A 12331-nucleotide genomic window follows, 5' to 3' on the forward strand; every position below is an offset into this window, starting at 1 on the left:
TCCAAAAATCAACTTTTAAGTGTGTATTCCCTTTGATGCAGCACTCAGCGTGAGGCTGGGCCACTTAAAAGTTGCTGAGACAACATCTAATATTAATCACCGCTGCTGTGTCTCCGGGGATATTGTGCATAGTTTGGTGGTCGTGGCGGTTAATGTCATGGTACAGTTCGACGTGTGGCTCCGCCTCTGACTACTCAGGTGAAATTCCGCTAAATCAACAGACCCTCTGCCGAACCGACTCAAAAGCAACAACCCGGACACGTCTTCAGTCTAAATATGAAGGTTTTAAACACTGCAGTGATGATTACTGATGGTGTCTCAGATAAAGTCAACAGAGATTAAGAGGAGTCTCATAGCATTAAGTCTCCAATGCAGACTAAATATAAAGCACCAAGAGGAATATCACATTTAACTAAACACAAATTGGTCTTTCTTTTTGTTGTTGTTGTGAAGGTGATTATTCTGTCTCTGTTTTGTATACCACGTCCTTTATCTGTAGCTAAACTATCGGATCTGAATGAGGGAGCTTTATACAGCGGCAACACACGGGCATGAAGGATTTATCCCATCAATGTTGAACAACCGTGTATTTTTGGGGCAGTGGAATTCACTTCTGAAACTTTTCGTGGGTGCTTCTTTGTGTTTTCCGTCATACTCCAACCTGTTTGAAGCATCTCACTTTAACGGCGCAATTTTGCTGTTGCCTCCATCTGCCTTGTCATAAAACAAATCACTTCCTGTGTGCAGCATGGACACACCGCAGGGCAACACTTTGTCTCTTAGCATTTATGCATCACATAAATGCCAATATTCCTATTCTGTAGCCAGAAAATGTTCAGGAAATTAATATTTCATGGTCCCTTTCTCACAGCAATCACGTTTTGCCATCGATTCATCAAACCCTCATCTTTACCCACCTATCTCTGTAGCTCACAGTGTATATTGGCTGAGGTCCACAGTTTATCACAGTGAGTGCACATTACTCACAGACAAAAACAAACACCAGAAGTGAAACTTGACCACAGATGTTGGCTCGAGATACATTTTAAAATGTAATTTAATTCCAAGTGTGTGGTCGATGTCTGCTGAATCCAGATGTAGACACTGGCTGGACCAAACATTAAGGGTCTGAACTCGACAGCTTTACAGCTTTTCTCCACCTACTCCAACGATAACAAATGCATCACATTCACACCCACTTAAAGAGATCACTGGGAAGTCTTTCTGGGAAACTGCAATGAAAGGGCACATTTTAATTTTGAAAAGAATTACTTGAAGGATATAGTGAACATGTGGGATCATTACCATCAATGAGCTTGTTGAGCTGGGTGCCTCCGGTGGTTTCGGCTGCCTCACTCCTCCGTGGCCCTTTCCGGTATCGGATCTTGTAGCCTGTGATCTCCCCATTCTGGGCATTAAGGGGAGGAGGCTGCCAGCGAAGCATTATACTCTGAAGGATTAAACACATATTATCAGTCAAATGAAACAAAACATGCTGTTTAGCATGTGTGTGAGAGTGTGAGACAATCCGCTTCCTTTAAAGGTGGCATCATGGTTGAGCAGATTACATCCCATGTTCCCACACTCCTTGTAATATGTTGGTTAACTCTCTTACACTCTTCAACCTGACAGTGGTGAAAATGGGAGGACCCCACAGAATCCATCATGATGCAAACATGGAGTGTGTGCGTGTGTGTACTTTTATTTATATTATCATCTTTGTGTGGTCCAAAAAATGTAAAAAAAAATAGTTAAGATCTAGTTTTAGGGTTAGAATTGGGTTTAGTTTAGGGGCAGGGTAAGGGTTAAGCTTAGGCACTTAGTTGTGATGGTTAAGGTTAGAGTAAGGGGCAAAGGAATGCATTATGTCAATGATGTGTCTTCACTAAGCTATAAAAGCGAGTTTGTGTTTGTGTGTAAATGAATGTGTGCGTTTGACCAGATTATCCCTGCAGAGACATTGAGCAGAGAGATGAATGTACTGCATGAACTCACGCATCTCAGATTGTGTGTGTGTACGTGTATTTGTTGCCTCTTTAGGACCTTCTCTGGCATAAACACTGACCTTGTCAGGACCAGTAGTTCTGTGTGTGTGTGTGTGTGTGTGTGTGTGTATTTAAAGAGATGGGTAGGTGGTATCTCAGCATGGGAGAGGAGTTAATTAATGCTCCCCCACTGTCACAGTGAAGCACAAAAGCCTGAATACATGTACATGTTTAAGGTTCACACTCACACACACACACACACACTCACACTTCCCCAGCTGAGTCAAGGGAATTGCCCAAATTAAATTTGTGTTAAGTGCGTTCAATTATTTCCATTTTTCTTATTACATTATCAGCCCCAACTTGTTATGTATGTGTTGCCTTTCTCCCTCCATGTCCTTAATCATGGAAACTTGTTTAATTTGCTTTTGGAAAATCACCAGGGAAGGTGAGAAGCCAGATGCCAAAAGGAAAACTGAGATCATGTGAAAAAAAAAAAAGGTACAAGAAAAGAAAGATTTCTAAGTTGCCTGGCAGGTAAAGTATATGACGCCGTGCATGACAAGACTCAAAGAGGCGTCAGGATACGAAATGCATGTTCATTAGTTTGGTTTCCAGTTCCATTTGACTGGGCTCATCAAGCAGCTAATTACATAAATGCTTTGTATCTATATACTAGCACCAGAATTATTGAATTCATGTCTGTTTACATTCAGAATGACCACATTGACAACAAAGACAAAACAAAATGAGATGATGACTTTCATAAAGGATGCCAGATGTTTGCTTCATAGTTCTGATTTGGTTTGTCTGGGTGTAAATGGGGAGGGACAGCTGGACGCAGTCCGTCCATTCACAACACAATCCTGTGCTTCCCAGAGTGAGTCCTCTCTATTTTACTCCTCACATTAGCATCAGAGTGTTTTTTTTCCCCCAACAAATCCTGCAGCCTGTGTGGCCAGTTCTCACTCAAGCTGGGAGTGTGTGATAGGATTGTGTCCTCTTTTTTCTCCTCTGCTTTGACCGTTCTCCCTCGGTCTGTATTGACAAGTAAAGAGGGAAAAAAAAAAAAAGCTGGCGGCTGTTTTTATTGTCCACATACACCCCGAGGTTCTCCATATCCTCTCTGCTTCGGTGTTCTCCGTTTGCACTTGCGCGTTTCACGTGTCATGAGTGAGGATCATCTTTTATGAAACTTAATCCCTCATCCGGGTAGGAATGTACAATAAACAGGCCTTCAGCGCTACGTTTGAAGATCAAATGGCTGAAGAGATGAGCAGCTGAGGCCAGATTCTGGAAGCTTGTTGTGAAGCCTGCAGCCACCTCAGCAGCCTTTAATAACCAAGAGCAACACACACAAGAGCTACAGTTTGATTGTAATTGCACTTAAAAACACCAGGGGTCATTGTCTGGCAATTATCTCTGATCCAAAGAGAAGAAAACAAGAAAAGCAAAACTAATTATCATGGATCTATTTTATTTATCCTGAGGGTAATGACCGTTACTAATGTACCTTTTAATTTATGTTTCTCAATATTGAGTGATATGCCAATGTGTCCAAATTTTGGTTTTTATTATAAATTATTAATTTTAAATAACAGTCATTAATAATGAAGTATAGCAATTAAAGTGCACAATAGGTACTTTCTGTCACTAGGGGTCTCTCTCACTCTCGAGCTTTGGCTCACTTTCTGATGAAGTGACTGATCCTCCATAGTGGCCTTCTATTCCAGGTCCATGGCTTTTTTGTAGCATGTGTCACAAAAACAACACATCCTCTACCAGTTTCAAAGTAAAAGCGTTTGTGTTCCCTGTTCTTTTCCGATATCAACAAAGATTTTATTGTGCAACATCTGGAGGACCAGCAGATGCACTGCTTCATACTGAAGAGTGCTGGCATTTAATTGAGTACAGAGCAGTATTTAGAGCATAGAGTGTTTTGGTTAATATAAGTACACTACTCAATAGTATGTAAGATTAGTCTTGTCTTTTTTAGATATGTTAATGCAGAAATGTTACATATTATGTCTTTAAACTAAGAATCAACAGTAACTCGGAAACTCAAATCCCTGAGTATCCGTTTTTAGCATGCCAGGAGCTCCCAAGCAAATTTGCTGGATCCTGTACATATGGAGAGTGATGCGGAGGATAAAACCCTCAGACAGGTGAGTTTCCTGCTGATGAGTGGATCGATAAAGGTTCACACGCCCTCTTAACCGGCCAGGGCTACAGGCTTCTGACGCAGCTTATTACACAGAGGAGCCGTGGTGCTCTGGCCTGCGGGCTATGGATCAGTGCAACCGAGTGTACGTGTGAGTGTTTGTGTGTTTGGTGAAGCAGCTGTGCACTGGTCAGTTTAGGTGCATGTTGCAACAGATATGGATGCTTTTAATTCTTCAATAAAAAACACAATCAACATAAAACCCTCATCTGTTAAAGGTCAATCAACCCGTGTCCTCAGGTTCATTAAAGGCAATAAAGACGTACCTTTGAGTTCTGGACCTCCACAGTGAGGTTTTGTGGAGCAGCGCTGGGAACTGTGAAGCAGAAAAAACAGTCTATTTAGTGTAAAGCTGCTGTGGAGCTGGAACTACAGGTGACTTATACTATTTTTTAACTTGAAACATCTTTAATAATCAATTTATTGATCTTTCAAGAGAAAGATTTTCCTCACTTAAGCTTCTACATGTGGTGTCTTATGTCAGAGTAAAAAAGGGGTGTTCATCGATTTTCTCTGTAATAACCAACTGACCGTCAGACAGGGTGCGAACAACAATGTCCTCAGTGGAGACACCTGGACCATGTTGGTTGTTGGCCACCACACGGAAACTGTACTCTGTGTTCTTCTTGAGCCCAGTCATGGTGTAGGACTGACCATCAGTGTCAACGTCCTGAAAGACAGGGTGGGATACACATTATATATTAAACAGAATCATCTGACTAGAATCACCTTTTTTAGTTTTAAAGACCACTTTCACAAGCAGTTTTATAAGAAAACAAGAAGATAATAGATGAATAGTGTAACCTATGAATAAGTGGAAGCAAAAACATGAAGGTATGTCTGATTAATGAAAGAACACAACTATCCAAGCATGTAATTTTCGCATCTACATTTAATATTGGAAGAAACGCGCTGTTTATAAGAAGTTCTGATAGCTTTACAAAGCAATTTCTCATAAGCGGTGGTGCTGCAAAATGTGATGCCTTCTTTCATCATTTCATTACACTAACAGTTCTGCTTGTGGTTCCATGTAAAAATGTCATTTTCAACCAAGACTCAAATTATGTTTGATGTGATTAGGACCTTTTGGTTAACAAATTGGGCACAGTGGCACTTGCCCAATTACTTCAAGCCAATTTGCATTCAGCTCTTTGCGTGTGATATTTTGAGTAAAAAGCAATTTTGTTTTTTTCTTAAATCGTATCTTTCTTCCAGAGCGGTAAAAGTACAGACAGCCTCAGAACACATCACCCTTGAAGAGGCATTATATGCTGTTCCTGACTTCCGCCTGTCCCTTAATATTTCATATCCTGTCTGCGCTGTCTTGCTAACTTCATCTCTGCTGTGTCCTTCTCCTTTAACTTTTCTTTCTTCTTTTCCTTTCTCTCATCTTCTCTGGGATTGTTCACCTCATCTCTGGCTCTCTTCTCTTGGGAGCTGAAGCTTCATTACTCAGAGAGTTGGCTGACGTTTCAATCCATTATCATATTAAAGGCTTTTTAATGCCTCACTGGCTAGCACAATGCTACTGCTGGGGCTGACTCAATATCTGAGCAGCTTGATTCGGCTCTTGTGACAGAGTTAGAGCAGCAGAAAAGAACAGGCTGGATTATATCTGCTTTCTTTCCCCACAATATATGTTTGTGATTGAGATGCATGTTTGGTTGTCAAAGTTTGGTTGCAAGCAGACTCGAAACTCCCGACCTCATCACAATTTATATTGGACTATAATAAAGCCTGAAAATAAATCAAGCTTCACATAGACAGTCCTTTTTTTCCTTTTACCTCTTTTAAAAGCGGTAAATTCAGTTGTCAGAGAACAACTAAAGCGTCATGCTGCTGTCCAACGTTTACATTTATTTCCGCAGAATTAATTAACGTGTCACTGTCAATGAAAAGGAGGCAAAGCACAGAAAGGAATACTGTAATACAGGAAATATAATTTTCTGGCTGCATCCATATTGTAACATCATCTCTTCTTTAAAAATCGTGACTCAAACTCAAAGCATATCCAGATTTTAATTTCATTTCCATAACAAGTATCCACTTGTTGTACTTTAGGTTAAATATAGTTACAAATGAGAAGGACGTTCATAATGGTCACACAGTTGTTGACACTAAATCCTGTTTCTGTCTTGGAAAATGAAGATGTGGTGTGAATTCTTTTTGTTATATGTGCATTAACAGATGAATGAAGCTTAATGACTTACAGTAAGACATTCTACATCATACCTGTTCGCTGTCGAAGCTTTTGTCTGTGTAGTACAACTTGTACGTGAGCATTTCTCCATTGCCAGTGAGAGGTTTGTCCCAGCTCAGAGAGACAGACGTTGGTGAGTTTGACACTGCCTGCAGGTTAGGAGCAGGGCCAGGCACTTGGACTGCAGACAAGAAATGAAAAAATCATGTCATACCAAAAAAACAACGATGACAACTTCAAAGCCAGATTTCACAACACTTGCTGCCACTCTCTGGAGATCAGACCGGTCTGAGTTGATTTTCTCATGTTTCACATGACACCAAACAAAAACGAGGGTGTGCCTCGACAAAAACCTCAATGTGCCTCTTCCATTTCATCTACAATTTTTTTCTGGCACATATTCACTCACTAATTTTCTGAAAATAATAATAAAAATGGATACACACACACACACTGACTGACTGACTGACTGACTGACTGACTGACTGAAGAATGAATTGTTTTCAGATTGAAATTGCAAGTTAAAACAATGCAATTAGCAAATAGCAAAGGCCGCAATTTAATAGTTCCATTATTAATTGTTCTACTCTTATTATTTCTGCCTTTATATGGACAGAGAAGCATGAACAGGGGAGAGAGGGCGGTAACCATGCAGCAAAGGAGCGTAGGCTCCACCAAGTGAGCTGTATGGTGCTTCCTTTACATTTGATGCCAAGTAAAATAAACAAACACACACGTTAGAAACAATGAGTATCTTTAAGTTCTCATTAGATTTCAAATAAAACCAAAATAGATTTCAAATCTAACGAAAGCTTAACTTAAATAATTACATCGTAAACTCAAAATCACAATGTCAGAAAAATCACAGTCAGTTGTTTTATCAACGTCATTCAGCCCTAATACACACACAATGAAATGTGTGTCTCTGCTGCACAAATGTACAGAACAATCAACGTCAGTCAGCATGTGGACAGTGACAAGTCACATTTCGTGTCTCGTCTCTGTCCTGTGGTGCATTGAATTTCAAATGAACCAGCGAGGTTACAGTGCTGGCTCCCGCACACACATACTGTATACTGCACATATGTGGTGAACCTCTGCTGCAGGTGTCCCTGACAAAATGGAGAAGGTCCCCATTTGTCAGGTGTGTGTGTGCACAGATGTTAGTGGTGTGTGTGTGTGTGTTTGTTCTTCATGGTTTGCTCAGCTAGTCTCTGTGGAGCAGCACTGTGTGTACATGCCCAACACTCACATGCAGGTCAACAGTTTAAGCTCCAATTCATAGCGTATCAGTACAGTAGACGTGTACACACATGACAAAGATGTACCGCACACGTAAGAAACCCACCCTCGGTGCTATCCTCATGGGTAGCCACGCTCTTGCTGGCAGGCATTAAACGTGTAGTGTGGTTATTTTTAGTGTGTGTGTGTGTGTGTGTGTTTGCTCTTTCCCCCTTCAACCAAGGACACAGGTAGAGAAAACCAGCGGCTGCCCTAGAAAGTGACAGTGACGGAGCTGTAGCTGGGCCTAGAGGTGAGGGACATCCACCCCGTCTGTGCTGGGAAATCCCCTTCACAGCCGTTTAAAATGTAGGTGAAGTGAGGGATTTGGAGGGGCAGCCGTGGGGAGCTCGCACACATGAACAAAATAGAGCGAGAACAAAAGAGGAGACGGGAAGCGCTTTGCCTCTCCAGAAGTCCTCCGAGTCCTCCAGTCAAACTTTAAACTGAGCTTGCGCATAACATCGCTGTACAGAATGGATCAGGGAATTACTGCAGAAAAAAAAATCCTATGGTAACACACACACACACAGGCACACAGAGGTCTTAGAGTACATGTTGGAGGGTAAACAAGAAGAGGCTTATAACAAGAAAATGCTGCCTCTCTCTGGTGTGCTGATGGGTGGTCTGCCTTGACACACAGCAGTAAAGAGCCTTCTGTGTGTGTGTGAGGTGTGGGTCTCTGTTTGAAGTGAGCTTTATGCTGCTGTACATGAGTGAATATTTGTTTGTGTGAATGTTTATTATTTGCACATGTGTACGCTCCATTTCCAGTGCGTCCAGTTTGCCTCAGTGTGCCAGTGTGAGCACACTGACAACAAACTCGCTGGCGTTTGCTTTTATGTTTGTGTGTCCTGTTGAATGTGTACATATACACATACATGTTTGTGTGTCTGTGTGTGTGAGTGACTTTACCTTCAGCCTGGGTGGCCACTTTGAGCGCCGCAGAACTCTCTCCTTGGCCGTTACTGTTGTGTGCTACGACCCTGAAGCGGTACTTGGTGTCTGGCATGAGATTCTGGATGGTGACCTGCATCTCTCCTGGACGGCTGGTGTTCACCACACGTTCCCTGATGTAAACAGTATTTTGCTTGATTAACATGTCAATATTATTAGTTCTCCTGCCAATAAACATATCAGTGAATCAACAGACTGACTCGAGCAGGAGTACAGAATGTATAAACTCTTTATGCAAAATGCCAAAGTGATGAATAAGTTATTTGATGCGATAAAAACATGGGAGACATGAGTATTACTGCACTGAACAAAATGGCAGCAGTAATTTCCAGCTTTTGCTCGATGACGGGCCACTCAACCTACAAAATTACAGCGCCCCCTTGATGTTCAGATGATATTATTTCAATATTATTGTGAATTTCAATCTCAATAATATTATAATTACCATTTTTTAAATTCATGTCATTTTGAAGGTATGGCAGTTCAATTTATATTTCCAGGCTGTTTCCTGGATATTACTTTGGAATTAATAATATTATCTCCTTATTACAACACTACTATTAGCTGAGTATTATTGACCAAATATCACCACACTGTTACCACTGTTATAACTAATTGAATAACCTTAAATATGCATGTGAAATAACATTTTTACCATGATATTACTTCCTTATTACTTAAGTTTTAATCATACAATTAGCACGTAATCAGATGCATTTCTATGTCTGTATTTGTATGAAACTCAAACACAAAGTGTTGTGGTGTTTGGAGACCAATTCTGCGACTTGCTCAAAGATATTTTAGCTGTGGAAAATCCTCTCAGCCTTTTTGAATTTTCTTTTATTCAGTAAATCCTCCACAGGAGAAGCTCAGTGGAATTTCAAAGAAATTAATGTTTTTTGAACTGCAGGTTTGTGTATACTTCAATGTTTAAAAGATAATCCTTTAGGGAGTTTATTTTCTAATTAATGAACACTTACTGCTATGATTAGTGCTTTAGCTGCTTTAATTACATATTTGTCAGAGTGGCCTGAGACTCCTGTACATGAATATAAAATATGTATATTATACACCGCTGGATGACTGCAGTAATGTGTGTATTACTACACTCCTGACAGTACTTGCACAGTGCGAGTACTACCTGCTGATGCCCTCCTGGCTGTAGAAAACGGAGTAGGTTAAGTCGTCTCCATGTGGTTCAGCTGGTTGGCGCCAGGTCAGTTTGATGAAGCGGGTGGAAACCAGTGAAGCCACGACGTCTCGAGGGGCAGAGGGAGTGGGCCCCGCTGGACCGGCTATACCTCCGGAGCCTGGCGTTACATGGTCAGTAGTGTTAGGAGTCAGTGAAGGGGGAGGGAAAGAGGGCAGGGCTACATCTTTGGTTCGGGGAGGAGGTAGGAGTAAGGGATGGTGGGGGAGATGGGGAGGGACAGGAGACAGCAACAGCATTGGGAGTGGGGATGGGGGGGTTGGGGAGGGGGGGACACATTGTGCAGCGGCATCCAGGGGGGAACAGGTTGAGGAGAGGTAAGGAATGGAAATGGAAATGATAGTGAAACGAAAGAAGGAAGGAAACAAAAAGAAAAAACAAAATAACAACAACGTAACAAAAAAAGACTTTTGGTGTGACAAGAAATAAAACACTCCTACTACACTCACAAAGCTCACAATTAAAAGCACAATACAAGGGGTACTACACATGCAAGTCTACACATAGCTTTCTAATGTAAGCACAGCGGGAGCAGAATAGTGCGTCATTCATTCAGAGACTGTTTTTTTTGCCAATCATTGAGTATTGAAAGCAATCAGTTTGTGTTTTTGTGATATTTTTATTAACTAAAATTGGCGAGGATAAAAGACTTTGTTTTGACAGAGACAAAGCCGCCCTCTCTACCTCTCCTCTAATGCGCACACACACACACACAACGTCTGAAAACGTCTATGTTTTCAGGAAATAGTTTGATTTCAGACACTATAATAACTAAAGACTAAACCCAGCCTCACCAAAACCTGATTCTGGTGTCTCAAATCTCTCAAACAACATGTCAGGTGATGTTTTTTTTTTAAATCTCTGCTGTCACTTTCCACAGCCTAACCACAGAAATGTTTGTGATTTAATTTGGTGTTTTTTTCTCTCTCCCTCTCTCTCTCTCATTTTTGAAGGAACAATCTGCGGTCAGACTCAGCGAGATCTGCTTTCCATTTGCCTGGCAAGTGGGTAAAACAAAACCATGAGGAAAAATTGTCAGTCTGCATGACATTTCCATTTGTTTGCAGGTCAGGGAAATTGACTGGAAGGCAAAACTAAAATACAAAACCGAAGCTAGCGTGGAGTGCAAACAGTGCATTATTAATACAGAAACTGAGTAGAAATGCACCCGCTGGCATATTTGTCTGTCAAGGCATGTGGACTACCCACTAATTTTGCTTTCAATACTTGTTTACATTTCAAGTTTCAGTTCAGTGACTTGATTGTGATCACAGTGATATGAAGAATTTGCTGACAAGTTTAAAGAATGACATATCTGAACACATAAACAAACACATACACAGAATAATGCTGTAGAATATCTCTGGCTCTGACCTTCTGCACCGGCACAGACTTCTGAAAGGGTTTAGCTCCAACTGGGAATATTTCTATGAAGGCGTTGTATTTGTATACAGGATGTATTTAAAGTGCCTGATGGATCTGAACCATACTATGAAAACAAAAATCTGATGACCTTGTCCAGGTCTGGTCTGAGAGGGATCTTCCTCTTTGCATCACCGGCTTCTCTGAGCTTTGCATCATTACTTACGTTGAGCCACTACACTTACTGCAGCCACATTCTGTAGCTTCCTTGTTATCGTCAGCACACGACACAATGAATCATGGGACAGCTTGAACCCAGAGGGAACCACCCATCAGATCGTGTGGAGCTCATTGGAATGACACATTTGTCAGCCGTGTGTAGAAGGAGTCTTTTACTCATGCTGCTGTGACAAGACTGATCTTTCAATGCAGCCTCTGAAAGAACGCAGCCCCAGAATTGAGACGCAGTTTTTGTATTAAGCCCCGTCTTCAGAAGAAATTAAGATACCTGCTCAGACAGATGACTGAAGTAAAAAGGGTGTGTTTTCTAGTCTGTAGTCTAGTCTGTAAATCTCATGATAATTAAGGACGTCAATAATCTCTACTGAAAGCTACTGTTTCATTTCAAATCCAGTCGGCTGGACCAGAGCCAGCAACTATGAGAAACACATTGTTGTCCTAATTCTGTCTGAGTACAGAGTAAATTAGCAGATGCTGAATGACGATCCTCGTTTTATATACAACTATACACAGAAGAAGAAAGAAAAAAAACACACACACAACACAGTGGAGTCTCACGGACACTGGCGATTGGATTATCACAACATCAACAATCAGGTAATAACCCGGCTCATAGGACAAACAAAAGCTTAAGCCCGTTTGTCGATAAGGAAGCACATCCTCCACGACTAAAATGTGGAACACACAAGACAACACAATGCAAGGAACATGGGGGAATCAATGTAATACGACAACACAGTAATTACTGTAACAAATGATTATTCACCATGACAAAGGAGATAAAGGTCCCTTCATAGTAAATCCATAAAAACCTACATTATCTTACAAAAGTACTAAGACTTTAAATATAATAATGGAGCAGAAGAGACAGGGGG

At 41.1% G+C, this 12331-nt stretch overlaps 1 protein-coding gene across 10 annotated transcripts in view; it reads right to left on the minus strand.

Annotated features, from left to right (window-relative positions):
* The window catches only part of neo1a (neogenin 1a), a 153196-nt gene that overhangs the window by 18566 nt on the left and 122299 nt on the right, over positions 1–12331 (minus strand). For 9 of the 10 annotated variants that reach the window (XM_044030614.1, XM_044030615.1, XM_044030608.1 and 6 more), the window contains exons 8-13: positions 9786–10020; positions 8603–8757; positions 6439–6587; positions 4738–4876; positions 4473–4522; positions 1306–1450 (exon numbers count right to left, since the gene is read on the minus strand). In XM_044030614.1, coding sequence (XP_043886549.1) covers positions 1306–1450; positions 4473–4522; positions 4738–4876; positions 6439–6587; positions 8603–8757; positions 9786–10020 — 873 coding nt within the window. The remainder of the gene's footprint in view (positions 1–1305; positions 1451–4472; positions 4523–4737; positions 4877–6438; positions 6588–8602; positions 8758–9785; positions 10021–12331) is intronic. The other variant, XM_044030612.1, reaches the window with a different exon arrangement.

This window comes from Solea senegalensis, linkage group LG7 (genome assembly GCF_019176455.1).
Source record: "Solea senegalensis isolate Sse05_10M linkage group LG7, IFAPA_SoseM_1, whole genome shotgun sequence".
NCBI classification, from domain to species: domain Eukaryota; kingdom Metazoa; phylum Chordata; class Actinopteri; order Pleuronectiformes; family Soleidae; genus Solea; species Solea senegalensis.